A 23,033-nucleotide genomic window follows, 5' to 3' on the forward strand; every position below is an offset into this window, starting at 1 on the left:
TGTGACCTGCAACCCGGGTCGGCGAAATGCATTCGCAGTTTTGCATGGAAAACTGGAAATAAAAGGGGGCCAGCTGTGTGTAATTTGGGAGCGTGGTTTATGTGCGGTGCAGGCCGTTCTCCGGCGGCGGGCGGGGGAGCAGAGGCGGCCGGCCAGATGGTGCCTTCGCCGCCGCCACCGCTGCTACTGGCTGACGTACTGGCCATGTGTGCGCCGCCGGACTAATTCCCATTTAAAAACCCACCCGGCACCGGTGCGGCCGCGTTATAGATGCATTTTTTACCTAAATTGTTAGCTAATATCGCGCATGTAAATTCGGTTTCAGTCGGCGGAAAAAGAGCAGCAGCGGCAGCAGCCGCGGTATGGCACACACAAGCTCGCTTGTTTACACGAAAACCGCTCGGCTTAATAACTTTTTAAGTCATTTTTAACTCGCCACCGTTTTATTTCGTTTCAGCGGTTATCAAGCGTATTAATTATCTGCCTTAAATAATTAATAATTGATCGTTTGTGTGTGTGATTTTTTTTCTGCTGCCTCCACGGCGACTGGCTGGCTGGTTGGCGCGCGGCGTTAATAACGCGCGGGCGCTGCATTAAATTGCCTGCGAGGGAAGGTGCGGGCGGCAACACGTGGCAATGATAGGGTTGAAAGATGGTCCTCATCTCGCCCCCTCCTTGGGTTTTCTCCGTGCTCTGGAAGAAGTGCTCGTCTGCCGCTGACGTGCCATCGATTTATGTAAAATATCTTGATCAAAGTGCCGCCGGCAGCCGAAATCATAAAGCAGCCAACGCAGGCCCACGCAGCAGTCTAATTGGCCCGCGTCCCTCCGCGATATTTTGGCCATGCGCTGCGCAAAACGTTTGCCAAGCTCGGCAACTGCAGTTCGTAGCAGCTGATGAAACTTTGATGCCTTATCGCTAATTAGCTAAACATTATGAACACCCATAGAGAGAATCTTTCCAAACTAACAAATAGAATTGTCGTTAAGCAGAAACCAGTGCTCTGGAGCAGCAAGCGTCCTCGTTGTCATTTTTAAAACAAAACAACCTTAAGAAGTGCCAATTACAGTCACAAAAACCTAATAAAATTTCAGTATAATGTATTGATGGATGAAATTTTTCGGGCTTCTATCAATGATTTTCAATTAATTTTTTATTCAAAATATTGCGAGCTTTTTTGCAGAATCGTTTACCATTCTCTCATCGCCTAATTAACCCATCTGTTTATAGACCAGCTAACAATGTTTGGTCTTTCAAACAGTCTAATTTTTATTGGTTCATGATTAGCACAAACACACGGCGTCCAATCTCTGTATTTTATTAATTACCTCGCTTTTAAACCAGCATTTGCAGGCCAAAGAACCAGCACAATAACTGCGGGGCAAACAATTTTTTCCTTTCCCAGTAGTTTAAATGGAGTAGTGGAAGATCGATGCATAGGCAGAGCGTGCGGGAAAATAGCCATCTGCTACGAACACATTCTTTGGCCTACAGCAGCACCCGCGAGACTCGCACAGATTCCCTGCCCATTGTAAGCAATTACATTAGCAAAAAATGCCCTTTCAATTGATATGTGCGCAGGACTCCTTACAGAGCCGCGACGCCGACAGTTTGACTCTAGAATTTAATATGCAGACTGTGCAAACGTGCTTGTAAATTTAAAAAGTCGCGTTCGCGAGTTTCTAACTCATGTTTCAGCACACAAAAATATTTTAATTTTACTAATTGACTTCTAAATTAAATAAAGAAATCATGAAAACGGGAAAATCATCAGACGTTTTTTGAAATTAAAAGTTACAGATAGTTGACAGGAACGAATGAAAGAGGACTCTCACTGAATTATGTTAACTAAATTAATTTTTGGTTGAAATTTAAAACTGCTGTAGTTTAAATTTACCCACAAGAGAATTTGTATATTAATTTTAAAATCTTTATATATTTTATTATATTTTATCATAATGTTTTGATTGTAAATCAAATAAAGAATTAAAAACAAATTTTCCAAAGAGATTAAGAACATAATTGATTTCTCTTTCCACAAATCAAACTGGAATTTATTTTCCTTTTTGCTTTGCAGCATCTTATAAAATTGTTTTGTGTCTTCTTGCGGTGTTGTACCAACCTTCGTTCATTCTCTTACTTTCATTATCAATTTTCGAAATTTTCAAGTATTAGTTGAAAGGGCTGCACTAAAAAGCTTCATGTTGTTCCAAAGGTTAAAATTTTGGAATGAATTTTTGATAACCTCATGCCTAGTTACGTCCGCTAAAAAATGTTTGCCCTCTAGGGTTGGAGCTGTAATTTAAAATAAAACTCATCAATTTTCGCCCACAACACGATAAAATAAAATCGGCAATGTGAAATTCACGTGGGTGAGGTCTGCGAAAATCGCAGACATTTCCATAGCCTGGCAAAGTTGGGAGATAATGCAAACAGCATTTCCATATAACGCGAGTGGCTTATTTTCGCACGGGAAATTCCATCGTGCGAGTGTAGGGACGACCTTTCAGCGCCGCACCTGTTCCGGCCGAGTGTTTCGCCGAGATAATCCCAAGTGTGTGTGTGTGTGTGTGTGTGTGGCTTTATTTGTCGCTTGTCGCAGGCATCGATTAATGCACCCCGCGCGCGCGATGCGATGACACGCCATACGGGCCGCACTCTCGCTCGCAACGCAAGGCAGGCGGGCGGACAGGGTCTGGGCCCCGCTGTGCGAGATAAGACACGATCGGCAAAAACCACCAGCGCTGCACTCGCCGCCTGCACTCTCCGATTGATGGTGCACCTGCTCCACGGCACCCACCCGCCAACGCGAGTCCCTATCCGCGCCGCTTCCCAGCCGACCTTCCTCCGGGTTTAGTGTTTTTCCAACGCGATTTGCATGTGCAATACCAGGTGTATACCATTATATCGCTATTTCTGAGTGAGCGCAGTTTTGCTATGCCTCGAATTCATCGGAATAAAAGTTGTATTACAGGTACAATAACAAAAATTTATGCTCTATATTTCAAAATCATGATTTGGGGGAGAAACGGCAATTTTATTCGGAAGGGAAAATCGTTTACAAGAAATTTTAATAAAATGCAGATATTTGTTAGGTGCAAAAATTGCTATTCTCCTGAACTGACACAAGTTGATGTCATGCTCAATTGTTTTAAATACTTTTAATTGAATGACCGTTTTTCAATTACTTCAGTAACAGCAACAAAGTGATGCCAAATTAATATCATGACTAATTTGATTAGAATGCATAAGTTTATTGAATCAAGTAACTTGCGTGCTTGATCTTGACTTTACCAAAGAATAGCAATTGACAAATTTTGAAATTAATTAATTAATACGTGACAGAAGTTCACGTCTAACTCCTGATTCAACTTTCACCGACTAGCTTAATTTCATATTCAGTTCCTCTCAGGTCGTTCAGGTTCGACCACTAAATAGATCCTTAGCTGCTTGCTGTTAAAAACGAATAAAATGCGCATATCTAAGTTTATAAATCAATAGATGATTTTTATGAATAAAACATAATTTAATAATGAGTAATATTACGAGAGAATGGTAAATAAACCATTAATTTTACAAAAAGTTCCCAATATCACCTTTGATATGTAGAAAAAAATCTTTGTAGATGAAGGCAATGTTTTACAAAGAAAAGAGTCATGGTGCCGATTGGAGCATGACTTCAGTTGCGTGTAGGCAAAGCGAAGCAACACAGCAAGTCGATTTAATTAAACTTTCAACGATACCAGACCAAATAATTATCATAGGACGCCGCGTTGGGAGTCAGTTTTAGTGCTAGTAAATGCACACAAACCGAAGCAAATTTAATTATCGGGCAAAATAAATAAGAAACGCGGCGGCGTTGGCGGCGGCAACACATGCAGCGCGATATTGCAGGGTCGGGTGCTGTTCTTATTTTTGACGTGGTATATATGATGAGGCGAGGAGTAGCATTTATTTTATACGCGCGCGGCGGCGGCGGCACCTCCCACGCGGCGCCTGCTGGCAGATGCAGCCCATATGGCGCCGCCTGCTCTCTCGCCAGCCAGCAGGGCCATGTGTTTCAGCAATGAGAATTGTATTATATGATGGCCGCCTTCTTATTTCAAAATCCCTCGCAGATGTCGCAATTCGGCACAAGTGCACATGCAAAAAACGCTGCTGCCGCCGCCGTCGCCGTCGCGCTGGACGGAGCACCCAATTTCGGCTAATATTTATCGGGGGTGATTAGCGTCGGCGGCATGCGAGCTGAATTCGAAACTTTCTTTCCTCGTGAATTTTTACCCTGCTTGCGCGCCAATTTATACTTTCCACTTTTAAACTGCGATTATGAGTTTTCTAGCCGAGCGCTGCTGTGCTGCGACACGCACCACGTCCGTTTCTATGTGTCTTGCAGCGCTGAGGGGACGACGCGAGGGCGTCGATAAACGTACGTTGGGGTGCAAATAATAATAGTAGTTACGAATTTGTGTGTTGTGCGCCTCTCTGTCAATGAGTCGCCGCTCTCGCCAAATGCGTTGTCAATCAATCAATCGCAAACAATTTTGCCGACGCGAGTGGCACATCAAAAAAGTTTTCATTGAAGGAAAAGCAGCACCTGTCGCCGCGCCTATGATTTGGAAGTGAAAATGTGTCAGTCACCGGTAGAGGCAATGCATGTTTTGCTCTCAAGCACCCGCCTTTGGAAAGAGATGATTATGTGTGAACGCTTTTTGGAATAAAAGGATGTCTTCTAAATCGAATTTGTGCATATATTTTTAGGAATGACGAATTGGAATTGTTTTGGTTAGGAGACCTGGTAGTTAGAGCCTTAAGAGAGTGTACTCTGATACAATCGTCAACAGTATTGTTAGGTTTATTTTTTATTAAATATAAAATAATGGTTTTCAACATACCGCTAAGAAAAAAAAAAATTAAAACACACATGTCGCAGGCTTTCCAAATTTCATAATATTGATTTTATATGTATAAATTTACCATTTACTGCATTTTTAACACAACCAGATAAATACTATAGAAATGGGCATATTTACACTTCACACAGCAGTTCCAATTCATCCGAGTGACTCTGTTTATATTTAAAAATAAATTGCTACCACTGATTTTCTGGTAATTATTTCAAATCATGAATTTTTGTATATTTTTAATGAAATTGTACTTCCAATCATTTCAAAGATAAAGCAAAATGAAGAAATAAAATCACACTTACGAGGGAAAGGCATTTAAAGCAACCAAACCATTTGAGAAACTTGAAGAAAAATATTAAGTCCGTTTGTTTCTCACAATCAGTGCTCTCCCTATAAACTTTATATTCTTTTAGAAGAGTTTATAACAGTAATTTTACCGTGTTTCAAGTAAATGACCCCACATCGATGATTTTGATTGAAACGCTAGACATACGTCCCGTCAAGCCCATAATCACGCACAGTGGAAAGAGGCAAACCAACAAGTAGTGAAACAACATATTATAAATATATTGATTAAGAGTGATATTCCCAGTCTGGCGTGAGAAAATGCGCAGGATTTTATTTATACTTTGTCATGACTCTGTGGGTGCAACTTTCCTCGCATAATTCTCCGTGCGCAGGCAACGTCTCTCGTCGCAATTTGCGACTCGCGTGAAAAATCCCACCACGTATGTTTTCGTCGGCTCTCGCCGACAGGATTCTCACGGCGCTGGGATTCCCACGGGTCAGAGGAAAATAAAACCGCAGTGGCGGCGGAAGAAAAGAAAATTGCATTAATAAAGTAGCACGTAGCGTCGGGAGGAGCGGCGAGTAAGCGCGAGCGGGCGTCAATAGTAACTAAAAATGATTGGCGTTTGTAATTCCGACGGCAGTTGCCGCTTTTCCCACACGGCCTGTCAACAAGGGCTAATTACCCTGCTGGTGAAATTCATTGCGCCACTCGCGCCCCAAATGCACACACATGCTCCCCGGCGGCTCCAATAAAGCAGGCGGCGGGCTGGCTGGCTGGCTATGGCAGCCTTGCTTATCGTCGCGCCGCAGCTCGCCTGCCCGCCCGCGCGCCCGCTCCAAATTCTTTTAATCGCTTCACGCACGTGACATTTGTATTCAAGCCGAATTCAATTAATTCTGCAGCGCAATTATTTTATTTCTCTCAGGGCGGGCGGCACGAACACCTACTCAGAATGCAGCCGGCGTCTCGGCACTAAAAATCTCCAACTTCCCGGCACTTAATACGCCGGATAAAATATGAACGCATTGGGAGCTCATGCAGAAGCAAGCAGAGCAGTGCGAAGTTTTCAGCAGCTTTAGGGTTGGAATTAAAATCGACCGCAATTGTAATTCGTAAAAATTGTAGAACATTTTATATTCTACTTCCACTGAATAATCCAGGTCATAAGCAAAAATATAAACAAAATTGCTGATTAATAATAAAATTGTAGCAAAATGCAAATGTAAATCATATTTTTGTTTACATATTTGAGCACCTCTAAGTATTTTCCCATGATTGTGGTATCGACGCGAGAGAAGGTATTAATATATTGTATTTCACGTTTTTCGCTGTCTCGGCCCAGGTTAATCTTAATAAAGAATTATTTTCGCAAGTTCGTAAGTAAGTTTAATATTCTGATAAGAAAATAATTTTTTCAGAATTCTTGATTTATCTAAATCACTTAAATTTAAATACAACCAGATTTCTTCGATGACTTAATAATGATATAACAACTTCAAACAATTTTAAAATAGTGCTGATATGGAAAGAGTTTAAAAGAGACTTTAAATCTCAAACGTGGAAATATGCACAGCCTTTAGTTTTTTAGGAAAGCCTAAATATGTGTTAGCACTGTGACAAACACTCAATCTCATATGTTGTTAATTTTCATTTTGTGAATGTTTTGTGCGCGCAAAGCATTGATCAAAATCTGCAAAAACCAGTCTCTCTTATTCATATCACACAGCGAAGCAAGCTTTCAAAGGCATAAAACGGTTATGTTAAAATCATTGGCGCTTAATCTGTGATCTGAATGGGATCCGCATTTACGCATTGCGCAGATAGCGAGCGAGCGGTCCGCGGCGATCCGTCTGATAATTACCCGCGGTATTCAGCGCACGCAGTCCTCTTTTAATGAATTAGGGCACGAATATCATTAATTTGCTGTGTGATGGTCGATTGGGCGGCGTGCTCTCGACGCGTCAGTTGATATTGGCGGCGGATTCTCATTTCGCCCAGCACCTCTCTCACTGCATCCTAGCTCCATCCGCCTCGTTCGCCGCTCGCGCGCACACACACAAAGCGAGCCGCACACTCACTACCTGTCGCCAACAAATGTTTTCTCTGCGAACGGCGTAATGGCGAATGAATCTCGCCAAAGCGATATATAAACACACGGCGAGCTTTTGTTTTGGGCCTACGAACTGGCGTGATATTTTATTCAGACACAAATACAGTGTGTTGCCGTGGTTTTATTAAACGTGAAAGGAAATTTATGCAATACAGAAACTCGCACTGCCGCTATGATTCCTTGTGCAAAGAGTTATTCGATTCTGGAAGAGAGCACACATAAATTTCCTTTTTTCGAGACTTGCTTCACGATAGCGAATTACCTCGCTGTACAAATAAATCCAGTTTAACTTTTTTGAACTTTGATAAGGGCCCTACCCTTTTAAACTATATGTGAAATAGGTTCTTGACAATATTGTACGATAATCCAAATCCAGATATTAAAGATGTAAGAATAAAATGCCCAATATTTTTTGTCAAGAAATTTGTGGTGGTATAATATTGTTCAATTTCTTCGTGTTTTTATTTTTCAGTTTGGGTTTAAAGACAATATTACGCTTAACTCGCAATTATCGTACAACAATCTTGCATCTCTTTAATTTAAATCCCACAAATTATCTGTTCAAAGTAGAAGTGACACGATTTGCCTTGATATTCTTGCAGGATCCACGAAGGAGGCTCCGGATAGTCCTGAGGGCGCCCAGCAGCCTCAAATCGTCAACCTCGCCGGCAACACCACCCAGTCCAGTTCAACGAGTAGCGAGAGTTGCGCGAGCAAGAGCTCACCGCCGGCCATGGGCGTCGTAAACGGATCCAACAACAGAGATTTTCCATCGTCACCTCCAGCGTCCCTAAATGGAAGCGGCGGCAGCCCTTCTCCTCCGGGAGCTGCCCCAATTGCCGTGAGTTTACTCTAAAATTACAATTACTCATTTTATGATAAATTCGGGTCGTGGGGCAAAAAGTTACCGAGAGTTTCGGTTTAATTTCTCGATCGTGTGTCGCAGGTGCCGATTAGCTCTGGTTCCACTAGTCAAGCGCAGCTGCTGGAGGCGCGGCAATTGGCCAAAATGCGAAGATTTTTAACCACCATCGTGCAGTTTGGGTCCGACATATCACCAGAAACAGGAGAACGAGTTAAGTCTCTGGTGCTGGCTTTAGTGGTGAGTGCGCTGAGATCGAGAATACCTTCTTCACTGTCTCTCTCTCGATCGTTTTTGGTTCGCACAGAGCAACACGCTGGGCGTAGAGGAGTTTCAGCGGGCCCTGCAAGCCGCCTTCAACTTTCCTTTGAGGCCGTTCGTCCTTCCGTTTTTGCGGGCCGGTATCCCCACCATGCAAAGGGAAGTAGCAGCGCTCGCGAGAATCGCCAAACAGGTACGTTTGCTTTGAGTTTCCGTCGGTGTGCGCGAGCGGAAACGCAGCTTTCCATTTTCCCATGTCATGTGGGCGTCTGTGTGGGGGTTTTGGGTCTTGCGAGAGACCAAAATGAGCCTGTCGTTAAAGGGACAAATCGTCCGCGCACCTGTGCAGGGACACACGGCCAGACTGTAAACGAAGATATTAAATAAAAAATCCAAATCAATACGCGTGGGCCAGCAGCGTGGGACGCGCGAATGTGCCAAACTTTTTATCGTATGCCTCTCGAGTTTGAGTAAGCACAAACGCGGTGGTTGAGAAATAAACAAATAAATAAATGCAAGGTCTCCTTCGTATTTATTAAGAAAGCAGGAAAGAGGCCCCCGAGTGTGGTGATTCCCATGGAAATTTAAATCAGCGGCGGCATCTCATCATTATTACTGAAATAAAATTTCTGCCTATTGTTTGGTTCGTGGCCCCACGAATGAATGAATATTAAAACGTAATCCCGGGAAAGGAAAGCGTTTTATTCTTCGGTCCGCCGTAAATTAATTTCACTCAAATCCGGCGGGAGAGTTTGCAGAACTTGATGGAAACTTTGCGCTGCTCTTATTTTGCCTATCTTCTTTGAAAGGGAGAATAAACAGAACATTGCATTTTAGCTTTTTAGCTTGTCTTATCTTTAAATTGGGAGTTTCTCGCTTTATTGTGAGGATGATTCAATTATTCTTTTCACATAAAAATCCTCTTGAAATCTCTGAGCGTTAGATTTCATCATGGGCATGAACTGGTGACTAGAGACTCATATTTATGTGATTGACATTAAAATTAAACTCAACCTTACTGAGACTGATAATTTTTGTTGAAATTTCTGCATTTCAAGAAAATTGGAATGAACTAATAGAAATTAATCGACCTGTGCTGAATTTTACAGGCCTGAATTGTATTAAATAGAAATTGGCGTGAATTTCACTTCCTAGATGGATACGTTTTGCAGGAAACGTGACGCTGATTGAGAGAAGCAGCAAAGTGCCGTAACACTTTATCTGTGTAATAGTTTTAGAGGAAAATTGAAGGCAAATACGCACACCTGAAGGTCAAAGAGCTGGTTACTCCGCTCAGGACAAAGGTGACTGGTCGTTTTGTCCGTTTTCTACTCTTCTACATATGATGGAGAAACCTCGTTAGGATTATTTAATCATAAGCAAAGGTCTCAGCCAGTCGCAGGTCACGTGGGTAGCCGCCAACCGCCGTTAATCTGACTAACAATAAGCTGCACCAGCCGCGCTAGCTGCCCGTGAAAAAGGGTCAAAAATTAAAAAGTGCAGCATAAAAAAATGTCTTTCGGTCCTTTGGGCCGTTAAGCACTTCATGTTTAAAATATTGTCAGCCGCGCCAGCCACCAGCCGCCGGTGAAAATGGCCAGCCGCCGGGAAAAAAATTCGGCTAAGCGGTCCCGCCAGCCGCCACCTTAAATCTCGCGGCTGAGAGGTTTAAGAGATGCAAAATAAACAAGTTTTCTATTATTTTTGAAAATTGCGAGCAAGACAAATTCTAATTTCACATAATTGTTTTCTTCGCAGAGTCCCCAGCAGTATCTACGCCAGCACGAACAAATGGTCTTGGACCCTTCCTTCTCGCCGTCGGAGCCGTCCGAAATCTTCCACTCGCTGGGCGAGCACCATCCAGAGCCGGCGTTTGCCTCGAAACGACCCCGCGAAAGGTATGTGTGTGAGTGTGTGCAGTTGGTGTGCGTTATCGATATTGGCCCTCACGCGCGCGTCTGGGATACAAGATGGATCGGCGCACCTGTGAGTGCCTCCATTTGACGTGCGGCCTGGCGAGCGGACCAACGAATGAACGAACGCTCCGCAAACAACACGACCGCCGTGTTTATGGGAATGCCACCAACTGGCGTGTAATCAGAGTAATCAGCAGCCGGCTCGCCAAATGAAAACAGCAAAAATGGCACAAAAAGTGTTCAATGTGCGATGGAAGACTGCTATTTTTTCAGTTTAGCTCCACCCTCTGGCACGGATTTGATTGACGTTACTTCGTCACCACATGCTCGATTCAGTGAATTTTTAATTGGATTAATTTAGCATTAGCCAACGGTGACAGTAACTAGTCCTCAGGCTGCCATATGAAATCAACTTAAAGCTATAATATGTTTACTCTCACAACTCATAACCAGTCAAAATACATTGAAAAATTAAAAAAAGAGAATTAATCAAGAGCATGTGAGGGGACGATATTTCAGGATATCAAGTCGCAAATTATTTAAAACTAGGAGTAAAAATAAGTAACATCTTTTCCACGTTTTTAATTATTGCTACAGTTAAGCAAGATGCGTTTATGAAGGTGCATCGAGAGTAAGATTTTCATTTTACAATATGATTTTGTTTAACTTTGGGAAGCGTGAAGCTCCCCTGCAGAAAACAAGTGTATGCAACCATGTTGTCACCGGTGTCGAGCAGATTGCCTACTCTGCCGCCTGCAACACGTTAGTGAACGGCATGTAGATTTGCAGACGACGAACTTGGCTCTGGCGCAGACGAGGCCAGCAAGACACATCAAAAGAGAGACGCACTCGTATATATTTGGGTGCGGGCGGTGTTGATGTATGTTAGTGCTGCGCCCCTGCAGCGGCTTGCCATCACTCATTTTAATAAAAAGCATCTGACTGCGAGTCTAGCGCGCACGAGAGGTCTGGCCGAGCTGTTACTCTCGTACAATGGTCCCAGGTGTCCCTGATTTCCTCCGACGTTCGCCCCACCTGCGCCCGGCAGACATTTTTCTTCCTTTCCATTTTAATCAATTGTTTTATAACGGCTCGATAATAAATTCTGGGTGCGAAATTAAAAACGATAAAAACGCAGATCTCGGGCCCTCACGCGCAAATAAATCTGGCGGGAACAACCCGCCCCTGTCCGAAACTTGCAAAGCTGCCGAGCACAAGAAAAGGAAACGACATCGCCGAAAATATGTCCTCTTTAATAATGGCGCCGCGCCATTTCCATATTTAGATTTATGCGCGTGCAATCGAGTTTTTGCCATCGGCGAGAAATTATATTTCTTTTTTAGCATCTAAATTAGAGACTTTTCTCCCTGCTTCCTTCTCATTTTCGAGAGAGCTCCTTCTGGCCATACGACGGCTGCTTCCAACTAATTACTGCCAATTGCACTTGCCGCCAACAGTGTTTTATAAAAGAGCACCCTCCCAACCCCGGCACACGCCAGCTGCAGGGAAAAGGAAAATCAATTCCGTGAGCGATTTCGAATTGCAGACCCACAAGTCTCGCACCGCCAAACCTTGTTTCTCACTCGCCTGGAAGAATACTCTGTTTCCTGCCGCTTTTCTCTTTTATTTAATTGAAACTAAAACATGCATCAGAACGTAACACTACGTTTAAAAAAATTCAGGAGTGTTTAATTTACTTTTAAACTGAATCAGTCAGTGCTAGACTGAAAAATGTTCAGTTGAAAGTGAATTTCACGAATTTCAGAAAAAATTTCCATCTAAAAGCAATTAAGAAATTGTCAAAAAAAAAAAATGAAAGGGATTTCAGATTTTCATGATTTACTTGCGGTGAAACAATAAACCGATTAAATTTGAAAATATAACTCTCAAGTGAATAATTTCACGACTATTTAATTACAGTTATTACGAAAACGGTGTGAGCGATTCCGAGTATGCACCAGCCGCCAAGCGATATCTCAGCTACTCCGGGCAAAGCAGCAGCGCTTTCTTCGCCAATCACCCTCACCACATGGTGCTGCACCCGACAGGTCACCCGTCCGACTTGGTGGCCAGGGGATCCATGTTGGGGGCGACGCAAACACCCTCCACCTCTACCCACTACAACCCTTTCTTGACGGCCACCGCTTCGGGACAAAGTTCAGTCGCAGCTGACGACACAAGGGGAAGGTGCGGCGATGATGAGTGGAAGAACATCCACGTTGTGAGTTTTCTCGATTTAATTTAATCAATTCAATTGGATTATTGTGCTGGTTTTTCTCTCCAATCAGAATTAGCAATAAAGCTGCAAAAACGAATGGTAAAAATATTTATCTATCTGATTTTGGGCCTGGAAAATTGAGCTCTAAAAACTAGCTTGAGGTGATTTTCTCGCAGGAGAGTTATTCTGAAAAATATCAATGATTTTGCCATTTCCGTTTATTTTCTTGTTTACCTCCCAAACAGAAATGTACTCTTATGTATTTATATCTCGACAATCTGACAATTAGTTCAATTATTTTGTTCAGACATTGTGATTAGGCTTCAAAAAAACGGATTCATCTAATAATTTCTTCGACTGTTTCAGATGCTGAACTGCATACTGAGCATGGTTGAAAAAACAAAGCGCGCCCTGGCCATCCTGCAGCAGAGGCCGCAGACTGAATCTGCAAACTCGGACATACCGGCAACGTGGATGCGGAAGCACCCGTCCGACACGGCTGAGCAGAGTGACATCAAGAAGGCCGCCAGCGAAATCATGGCCCAAACGGTGAAAGCCACGGAGGAAAGGGTGGCCGAGGTGAAGCGTCGAGCGGGTACGCTAATTAATCGAATTGCGGCAAAATTTCCAATCAGCTGCTTTCCTTCAGAGGAGGCCGTGAACGAAGTGAAAAGACAGGCGTTGCTGGAGCTGCACAGGGCAGTGACAGCGGCTGAAACCAAAGCAGCAGAGTTGGTGGCCGCGGAGCGACTTAGAATGGAAAAGTTGTTGCTCGAGGCGCGGAAGCACGCAGAAGAAGCGCCGAGTACGTCAGAGGCAGGCTCGGAAATAAGTGGAGTGAGTCAAAATGTTCGTTGACTGTAAATTATATGTTACAGTTTGGCGATATCTATTATTTAACCAGAAAACATACGTGACATGCCAGAAATCACCCAAAGAACTACTATTTTTGCGTCAACAACAGTCCTAAAATTACCGTATTATTTCATAACTCTGTTTGTGGCATTTTTAGCCACTGCCAAAAAGTATTGATTTTTTGGGACTTTTGCATGAATAATTATTCGCAACTTTTTAATGATTCACGAATTAAATAATTACCCTGATTACAACCTTTAAAGTTCAGAAGCGTTTTATTGACATTAAATAAAATACTAAGCAGTGAAATGAATCTGTTCTGATTCCAGAATTGTTGGAATTGCGGTCGCAAGGCGAACGAGACCTGCAGTGGATGCAACACTGCACGCTACTGCGGCTCCTTCTGCCAGCACAAAGACTGGGAGAACCACCACCAGGCGTGCAGCATCACCGCCGAGAAGAACTCGTCGGTGCCCAAGAGCACGGCCAGCCTGAAGGTGGCCTCTGTCAACCTGACGGCAACTGCGGCTGACGGCAAATGACGCTTGAGACTTGGTCGGCCCAAGACTGCGGCCCAGCAGCAGTGACTTTGATCGACTCAAGATCGTCTCTAGTCCCGTTAGCAATCCCAGTGAGACGGGAAATTTTTAACCAAAGCATTTTATTAAATTTCCTTGTTTATCTTAACCATTCGGGAGTTCCTAGAGTGAGTTTCCATTTCTCTGGGGAGTTTGTACGTTTTATTAATTATTTCTAGAACATCATCTGACGCGATAGCATGGGTTAGATCTTTCTAGAAATATTTTGTGATTGAAAAATCTCCCAGCGGCACAAAATTTTATTTTCTTGAGTAATACTGTCAACTCATTTGCACTGAAGTTAATAAATATGTGTAGTTATCTTGTTACTCATGCTCAATTGATAATAATATTTAATGTTACTTGTACAAAGTCACTCTATTGACCACAAACTCAAATCAAGTCATTTTCAGCAAACCATCTCTGTCCAACACCTTAGAGAAGCATACATTTGTTAAGCTACAATAATTATCAATGTATCACTGCAAAGATTTCCCCAACTACGTACACCTAGTCACCAAGTCCATCCTATATCATAATTTATGATTTTTCCAGTTGGCGTTACTTTGTTGCTAGTTATCCATGTTGATTATAAAAATCTCAAAATACATAAGATTATATATGATAAAAAACGTCACTATTGATGCACTAAATGTTCCAATATAAATGTGAAGCATTATTTTCCAATGAAATAATGTAAAAACGTTTTACCTCTCTCCAGTTAAGCACGTAATCTTATGTAAGGGCAAGTGTGAATAAAAATTGACACCTCAGCACTAGATTCAATTGTTTCACTCTCCTTAGTCTCGCAAAACAGGAAAATTTTTAATAAACCAGTTAAATAATATCAAAATATTGCTTTCTTTTACGTGAACAAATCAACCATTCAGACTCTTAGTTTACCCAAGCATTTTGCTCTCCCATTTAAGAATGTTCAAGAGGAACTTTAATCAAATTAGTTATTTTTGTGATAATTATAAATTTTAAAAACATTTATTTTTTCTTCATTTTTTTCTTAGCAGGTTCATCCTCTCCAAGGATGTCAGCAAACAACCTTTTGGTCGTCATTTCTTTACCTTGCGCTGCTGACCAATCATCAGGGTGGTGTTTGAAAAGCTCAACACCGTAGTTCGTCACAACGAAGCGGCCAAACGTATCTCCTTTCAACTTTGGCAAGTGCTGTGAGAGGCTGCTGACGATGGCCTGCCTTGTTTTCAGCGGACTAACTTTCCAGATGGAGTCCAAGCTGCGGGATCCAAACTTGTTGCATGCCAGAGTCGCCATGTGTCCCTGAATTGCAAGCAGAACATTCAAACCTTAAAATGATATTTTGAGACAAACCACAAACCTTAAGAATACTGCAGAGTTTTTCTCGACTCTTTTCTCCAACAAATTTACTCGTCATAAATGCATCGCACACATGAGATCCCTTCGGGTCAGAAAATATATGAACCAAGTCCTCAGCATTTATTGAGAGCACGCTCTGGACAAACTAGACAAGACAATAATTAAACTCAAGGTGAAAGCGACCTAATAAGAATTACCTTGATGGGCTTGTTGAAATGAAGGCACGACTGGAGGAGAAGCGAGCCTTGCAATGTGATTGGACTGTTTTCATCTTCGTTCATCATTTTGAAGTGCTCAAATTTCTCAAAGTCTTTCATCGCAAGAATCAAGGATGCTACCATGTTCACTCTCTCACTAGGAGAGTTGCAGTGAAGGGCCCCAATCAAACTCTACAGTGAGAAAAACAAAATAGAGGTCACTACTTTAAATTTTAAGAAGACTACATACCAGACTGAAGCTGCCTTGATTTGTAGACAAGTTTTTGCAAGCCTCTCCCATTGCTCTGACAACACCATAGTGTTTAGACAAAATGATGGTCTCGATTGCCTCTGCGGAATTTAGCTCCTCAAAAATTTCCTCCAGCTAAATATACATGACCTTAGTAAATTGATAGAATTTTAACAGAGCAAATATGATTTTCACCTGCTCTTTGTTTGGACAATTTTCCAAAAGACGCTGAACACAAAAATTCAGCTCAGGGTCAGAGGCATCCCTCTTCAAATTGCCTCTGAAGAAAGTATCAAGGATGCTTTTGTTCACTTCTTCATTTTTGCCCGCTAAAATAGCTTCGATGAGCCTCCAACTGGCCATATCAATCTTGTTCTTGCTCTTCTTGGTTGACAGGACAGCTTCCAGACTTTCAGCCAAAGATTTAAACAATTTGGGACTTGCCTTTGAAGCACATTTCACCAAACTTTGTAGAAATCCACTAGTCAATACGGAATCTACCATGTCTGGAAAATAAATTTAAAATTTTAGAAAATCAAGAGTTGTAACTGTAATAAATACCATTTAGCTGTGGCATTTTCTGGACATGGATGCAGAAGTCTTTGAAGAAAGTTCGGAGAGCTTTAGGTAATTTCTGATCACTACAGGTGTTTTTGGACTCTGGTTCGAGTTCGCATGTTCCACTTGCAGCCTCAAGTACGGTTCTCATGATCTGGTTTGCGTATTGGTCCCACATGAAGTCTTCTATGTTGTTCAACAAGAACTTGCCTACTTTGATAATCCAGGCGATGTAGTCTTCTCTGCTTTTACTGTCGTTTTCTGGAATTTCCTGTAATATTGCACACTAAATATACTGGCTCTTTGAGCAGCCCACAAAATAGCCTACTTTGATTCTCTGGGAAGCCTTTTTTAGCAGAGTTTGAAACACGTGGCTGGCATAACAATCATTAAGAATTGGTCGCATGTCTGCACCAAGAGCTTCCATAAATCTAATCACACATTCATCATTGCCCTTCTTGATCAGACGTTCAATTGCCAGGGAGGAGAGTTGATTTGTCGCTAGCAAAACTTCTTGCCCCACTGTGTGCTCAAAAGTGTTGGATACAAACATTTCTGTGAAAACATAAAAATAATGAACAACAGAATATATATCAATATTTATTTACATATGTACTAATAAATCAAGCGAATAGTATTATTCATCGCACCAAAAATATAGCCTTGCATCATTTAGGATATTAATATCAAAGTAATATAAATCACCTCTATCTTCTTCAGAAGGGAATTCAGACTTGTCCAGTTCCATGACTCGCACAAAATAATTGTACTCATCCTCACTGATGTAGCTTCCTTTACCAAATCGCCCACTTTTCCCAAATTTCTTTGCTTTAGAGATAAAGCTCTTCTTTTTCTTCTTTTTGTATTTCGGCTCAAAACTCATCTTGAAATAATATTATGTGTGCTCCTAGCTGCGAACCGATTATGTACGGACTTTAAAACTCTCTTTAGACACTGGTGTCTCGGGCGGCACCACCTGTTCATAAAAAAGGTAATTATTAATGAATGTTCATTAATCAAGGTGGGTCTACTATAGCCAGTATTTGAAAGTGAAGAAGGTAAAGAAACAATCGAACCTTCACACCTCGTATGTCTGCGTTTACGTTTACGACCGATCTCCAGCACACACGTGTGCTCCCCTTGACTGTGATTGGCTGGTTTTGTTATTGTCAGACATGCGACATCTGTGCGTGGTAGAAGGAACTAGAGATAATTTTATGAACCCTCAAAGGCAAGTTAGCGGGAAAATTGATCAAATTTTAATCTCATAATATTTTCCAATCCGTGACCTATCTATCAATTCTCGTTGTTTCATACTTTGGCTATACTAACAATAACAGCAACGAAATGAAATAACTATTTAGTAAATTATGAGGCTCATCAATGCCTCAATCGCCGCGATGTAATTATTTAACGTTCGAAGAAATAACACAATTTCAAGAGTACATTTCGAAGTGAAAAATTTATTCAAGAATTGTCTGGATGAAATATTTTTCATATACAGTGGCAATGATTTTCTCAGCAAATGTTAAGATTATTTAAAGTTGTGTCATATAATTACCGTAAAATTACATTCCAAATAATCATTTAATAGGATTTGGTCGCCAAATAGAAATTAATATTTCAAAGGTTTTTCTATTAAACCTTGACATTCAAACCTTTAAGTACAAACAATTTGGATCCAACTTTCAAATTTTAAAAGAGGCGAACACAATAATTATTCACTACCACTGTATTTTCTTTGGATGCCAACATTCAAAACGTTCAAAACTGTAACTCAAAATTCAACTTTTGTTTTTGAGCAAATATTAATGGTATAAAAAGAACAAGCATTACTGTGACGTAATATGATTGTACTAAGCTCAGCCCATTTTCCCCAGAATTAACCAGCATTCAAAAGGGCTTTCAACAACAACCACAACAACAGTTTCACTTCCGTTCTCATTACTGCCATTATCAACAACGCAGCAACAACAGTCTTTGCTTTCATAATTTATTCCCTCTGATATTCTACCAACACTCCTGGTGGTAATTCCAATGGAGGATCAGTCGAATCGAGCTCCACCACAACCTTGAAATCATCAAATTTTTTCACTTCTTCTTCAAAGAACGCATGGAACTTGAAAAACTTCTTATGGCTGACTAAAGCCAGTGACGGTTGTTGTTCTTTCGAATCCCAGCCCTCAAAGTTTGAATCTTCCTCAATCAAGTACTGCAAGTAGAATGTGTTTAATTTCTCTTTTTTTAGACAGCAAAAATACTCGACACTTACCTCTGCAGGTACATCAAGATTTGGATACAATTTCTTAGCATTGCTTTGTGATGATGTTTGTAGATCTAAAGCAGAAATTTTTTAGAAAACAAAATTGACTTGCTGGTGTTTTATTATAATTACCTTTGCTAATTTTAGGATCAGACTTGACAGTTTCAGAGAGCTTTTCCTCGCAAGTCACCGGTTTGCTATTGGCAGTCTCGCTCATGACTTCGCATCTCTCTTCAGGCACGAAATTGTAGGTCTCAGGAACATTATTATTTGTTGAAGTAGATGGTGTGTCAGGCAGATTTTTGCAAGGCGTTGGACTCTTTGATGGTGTAGTCGATTCAGAGGGCAGAGTCGCACTTTTCTTCTCAAGGTCGACTATGGTCGAAGGAGAAGAATTATTAGCAGTAGTTACAACTTTTGAAATGCTACTGAGGACGTCACTGGAGAGAGTGAACTGTATGGCTGAACCAGAGTTGGGCAATTTAGGAATCTTTTCCAACGATTTAAGAGGAACGGCAACAATTCTTGTTGCAGAGTTGTTCAACTTTAGAGACAACTCTGCGCCTGTCAGTTGCTTCAACGTATGAATGGTTAAATTATCCTTACTCTGAGCAATGTTTGTCTTCTCCTTATTGCTGGACTCAGGCTGTTGAGTTTCGCTCACAGGAATGCTGGCGTTATCGTCAGCGCACGCTTTACAGACGTCTGGAAGCTTTTGGCTCGCAGCTTCTTCCACCTTGACATCATGGTTCAAATTCTGAATAACGCCAACAAGCTCCTTCACGTTGATTGGCTGCATTTTCTCCACACTAGTGATCGGCTTGTCAAAGTTCAACACTGGCCGCTTGTTCTTCGCAGATTCCACGCAGGGGGTTATCACAGAATTCAAGGGCTTGCCAGAATCAACACAATCTTCCGCTTTGTCAGAGCAGACTGAGGCAGTAGAAGAGCAGCCGTCAATTGAGTCATCGCCAGAGGGGTTGCTCTTCTTGTAGTCTTTTCTGATTTGAATGCTGCTCGGAACAGAGTTTCCAGTGCCGATCAGTTTTGTGTCCGCCGAGCCAGGAGAGAAATAGTTGACAGGGTAGCCGTCCTTGGGCTTTACAGAGAGGATGGGCGTGACTGACGCAACAGCTGGAGGCTCTTTGGCTGGCGAGGTCGCCTTGGAGGGAGAGAGCGCTGCTTTGTCTGACACCTGGCGCACCAGAATATTCGAAGTGTTGGACTTTTGGTCCCTCAGCATCTTCTCTAGCGCCAGAGGAGACTGCAAAGGCGCCACAGGAACAGGTGGCTTAGGGTTCGGAGGAGGTTTTGTCTGTTCTGGCAGAGGTAGCTTGAGTCTGGTTAGCGGCACCGTTGGCATCAATTTATCCTTGCTCATTTTGCGGCCGACTCGTGGCCTCCCAACAGGATTGCCACTTTTTCTGGTGCTCCTCCTCACGTCCTTGCATGTGCTCTTAACTCCGTTTGTCAACTGACCATATTCTTCGACAGATTCGGGCTTGGAACTTCCCATCAGGTATTTGCGCACTATTTTCATGGGTGTGCTGACCTTTCGATTTGCGGCACCTTTGCTCTTCTTGATGGGCTGGGGAGCTGGCTTCTTGATCACAATCTTCAACTTCTTGTAGCATTGCTTGGCATGGGACAGCAGAGCTGCGCGGCGGTCATACTTGGTTCCGCAGTAGCCACAACGGTGGTCGCCAACGTCTATTGTGAAGGTGTGGTCGTTCCACTCCTGCAAAAATTTTAATTTTGTTGGTAATTAATTCATTAAAACCCGGTTAGAATAGGAACATCAAAACAGCTACAACCACTAAAATATTTTACAAACATTTTGACTTATTTTGGAGAAAAATGAATTGAATTGAAGCTACAATAAAGAATTATGCTTATAAAATATATATTATGTATGATATGAATTTTTTTGTGAATTGTCAGCAGAGAGAAAATTTACCTTGAGTTCCTCCTGTTGAGCTCTTGTCAAGTGCCTTGACGCTTGCACCATCTGTGGTTTATTCGCAGGCTTGGGGGGAGCGTTGTTGTTCTGCGTGGGAAGTGAATGGCTTTCTGGTGCTTTCTTGTTGATGGTCACTGAAAATGCTTTCTTTCTGATCGTATTCTTCATTTTCTCCAGCTGCTCGTTGTTCTTCTTGTGAACTAAAAAGTAAATTTAGAGTGAAATGTACCTTCACAATTGAAGCAAAACACTTACTGTCTCGTATGTGGCGGTAAGTTCCATTGGGCTTGCTAAAAACTTTCTTGCACAAAGGGCAGGGGTATTGGACGACGGTGTAGCGTGAATCTTTGTCTCCCTTGGTTTGTGCATTGTTTTGAGATTTAGTTCCCTCCGGTGCTGTGAAAAAGAAAATAAGAAAAAGTGCTACAACTAAGTTTGTGGTTCTCACAATTATTGGCATTCGCTGATTTATCATCATTTTTCTTGGCTTTCTTCTTGTTTGGTGGATCAAAGTCAGAAGATTTCTCTTCTCCACCATCTGATTCTTCAATCTGAAAAACAAACTATTAATTTCAGCCTTTAAACAACTCACAAGCTTCTACTTTTACTGTCTGTGACACAGCTTGACTGGTTCCTGGTATTGGCGTGAGGATGGTTTTCTGTTGCACTTTTGCCGCCCGTCTGCTTTTGATGGTGTCCGCAATAGCAGTGAAGTATGCAACATTTTGTGAGGCTTCAGGATTCTCGCCTCGAATTCCATCAGTGCCAGCAATTGTAGCGGTTTTAGAGAGGCGTGTTGCTATCTGATCAATGTCACGGCGACCGAGTTCACTCTAATCGTGTTTTGAATTTTATAAGACTACTGCCAAAGCTCAAGATTAAATTATCTACCTCTATCGCCTCAACACTGGAGTAGTATTCAGGGAGCTTGTTGTTGTGAAGCAGGCCTTCTAGAGGTGGTGCTGGTTTTAGGCAGTAAAATCGCTTGTGAGAGATAAAATTCGGCAAGCTCCGAAACATATTCTGGCATGTTTTACACTCCAAGATGACATTGCACTCTTGGTTGAGTAAACATTTAATCTGCAACATACACGGTTCAATTATTTCATACAAACTAAATAACAATGAAAAGGAAAGAGACGCCATTTTAATAACTTCTTCAATGTAAACAAACTGTGTGCATATTGTTTTTACCCAAAAAACAATGCAGAGACGTTTCTTCCATTTCTTGCAATAACATCTTTATCATGTAAAATCAAAATCAATGATTCGCAGTAATTACCTCAGTAGTTCCTGACCTAAAGGCTGACAAAAGGCGATGAACTCCTTGAGTGTTTGTTGGCAATGGAGGGATTAGCTGCGACAAGTCAGGTCGCTCAGTTTCCATCTTGGAAAAGGCGGAGAGGGCTCCTGAAAACAAAGAACCATAGACTTTGAACTAAAAAGGCTTTGTGCATGAATTCAACAACAGGGTCTATAAACTAGTGGATGAATATTTTTACTTAATAAGGCAAAATATTATGTTTTATATGGTAACCAACATACATTTGTTGTTGGAATATCACCAGAAAATATTGTTGTTCTTGCAAAATCATTCAATGAACACAACGAATCGAGGGAAAAATTTAATGAGTAATTTAGCTAAACAAGTGCGCACAACCTTAGCATGCCATTTTGGGACCTTCTCTTTGTTGTAGTTGAGTCAAAATTCTGTAAATGCAATGAAAGCTATAAATTGGCTCTCTCATTCGCTCATGTTTTGTTGATTGACGTGCAGTTTGTTCAATGTTAATAATTGATTGATAGCATAAGGCTGTACCGGCAAATAAGTCGGCGTCGGCGAAGGCGATCGGCCACCATCCACCAAATCAATCGTCTCCAAAAATCGTATTTAGTACGCTATGCAGCACACGTGAAGACCCCTAATGCAGCACTGTAAAAGAGTTTTGTGTGAATTTCGCGTATTTTGCAGCAAATATACACTCTAACAGATTTCAGGGTGTCATTGCAAATATCAATTCGAGTACATCTCAAGTGCTATAACTAGGCCAAGTCTCAAAAATATCCCTGAAAAATATGTGCACATCAGAGCCAACCAAACACAAAAGCTCAGCAGGTGCCGACGTTAGTTTAAGTTTTCCCCCCCGAGTACAGAATATCACGCCCGAAAATGTGAAAATTACGAACTTCAAACACTCAAATTCGAAATGCAAATGTTTTTAATACCTTTCCCTTTGAGATAATCTGCAACCTCGCGAGTTTTTCTTGATCTTCAAAACGTAGTTGACCCTTCGCAACGAGTTGAGCCTTAGCGCTATCACACCACCAGAGTCAATTGAGGCAGCACCGTCGATGCTTACTGCCCAGCTCCCTCGCATTTAGCCCCACTTAAATATTACTCGTGTGAGATGCGACTATGCACAACTGCGAGCCAGCCAGCTCAACAACTTTCTACCAGCGCT

The 23,033-nt window shown here is 41.9% G+C and overlaps 3 protein-coding genes across 4 annotated transcripts in view; 1 reads left to right on the forward strand and 2 right to left on the reverse strand.

Annotated features, from left to right (window-relative positions):
- nvy (nervy) overlaps positions 1-14,775 on the forward strand; it is a 60,203-nt gene extending 45,428 nt beyond the window's left edge. The window contains exons 3-10 of the mRNA XM_065492831.1: positions 7,909-8,147; positions 8,253-8,408; positions 8,476-8,622; positions 10,188-10,327; positions 12,266-12,566; positions 12,930-13,158; positions 13,213-13,400; positions 13,748-14,775. Coding sequence (XP_065348903.1) covers positions 7,909-8,147; positions 8,253-8,408; positions 8,476-8,622; positions 10,188-10,327; positions 12,266-12,566; positions 12,930-13,158; positions 13,213-13,400; positions 13,748-13,960 — 1,613 coding nt within the window. The 3' untranslated portion in view covers positions 13,961-14,775. The remainder of the gene's footprint in view (positions 1-7,908; positions 8,148-8,252; positions 8,409-8,475; positions 8,623-10,187; positions 10,328-12,265; positions 12,567-12,929; positions 13,159-13,212; positions 13,401-13,747) is intronic.
- A 63-nt stretch (positions 14,776-14,838) lies between these two features.
- LOC135945254 (nucleolar protein 9) lies at positions 14,839-17,474 on the reverse strand. The gene is made up of 9 exons (XM_065492818.1): positions 17,425-17,474; positions 17,054-17,324; positions 16,677-16,903; positions 16,352-16,619; positions 15,986-16,296; positions 15,791-15,925; positions 15,541-15,732; positions 15,345-15,488; positions 14,839-15,286 (listed from the first exon to the last, which is right to left on the reverse strand). The coding sequence occupies exons 2-9, from the start codon at positions 17,229-17,231 to the stop codon at positions 14,990-14,992; spliced, it is 1,752 nt and encodes a 583-aa protein (XP_065348890.1). The 5' UTR covers positions 17,232-17,324; positions 17,425-17,474; the 3' UTR covers positions 14,839-14,989.
- Positions 17,475-17,791: 317 nt separating this feature from the next.
- Positions 17,792-22,955, reverse strand: LOC135945842 (uncharacterized). 2 transcript variants are annotated; one of them, XM_065493763.1, is made up of 12 exons: positions 22,798-22,949; positions 22,391-22,504; positions 21,854-21,981; positions 21,463-21,651; positions 21,174-21,404; positions 21,020-21,122; positions 20,827-20,967; positions 20,569-20,771; positions 19,218-20,349; positions 18,744-18,986; positions 18,621-18,685; positions 17,792-18,560 (listed from the first exon to the last, which is right to left on the reverse strand). In XM_065493763.1, exons 3-12 carry the CDS (start codon positions 21,956-21,958, stop codon positions 18,342-18,344), a joined length of 2,631 nt encoding a protein of 876 aa, XP_065349835.1. In that variant the 5' UTR covers positions 21,959-21,981; positions 22,391-22,504; positions 22,798-22,949; the 3' UTR covers positions 17,792-18,341. The 2 variants fall into 2 exon arrangements, with proteins under 2 accessions (XP_065349835.1, XP_065349827.1); XM_065493755.1 differs by lacking the exon at positions 22,391-22,504 and having other exon boundaries at positions 22,798-22,955.
- Positions 22,956-23,033: the final 78 nt, after the last annotated feature.

The sequence above is a fragment of the Cloeon dipterum genome, chromosome 1 (genome assembly GCF_949628265.1).
Source record: "Cloeon dipterum chromosome 1, ieCloDipt1.1, whole genome shotgun sequence".
Taxonomy (NCBI): domain Eukaryota; kingdom Metazoa; phylum Arthropoda; class Insecta; order Ephemeroptera; family Baetidae; genus Cloeon; species Cloeon dipterum.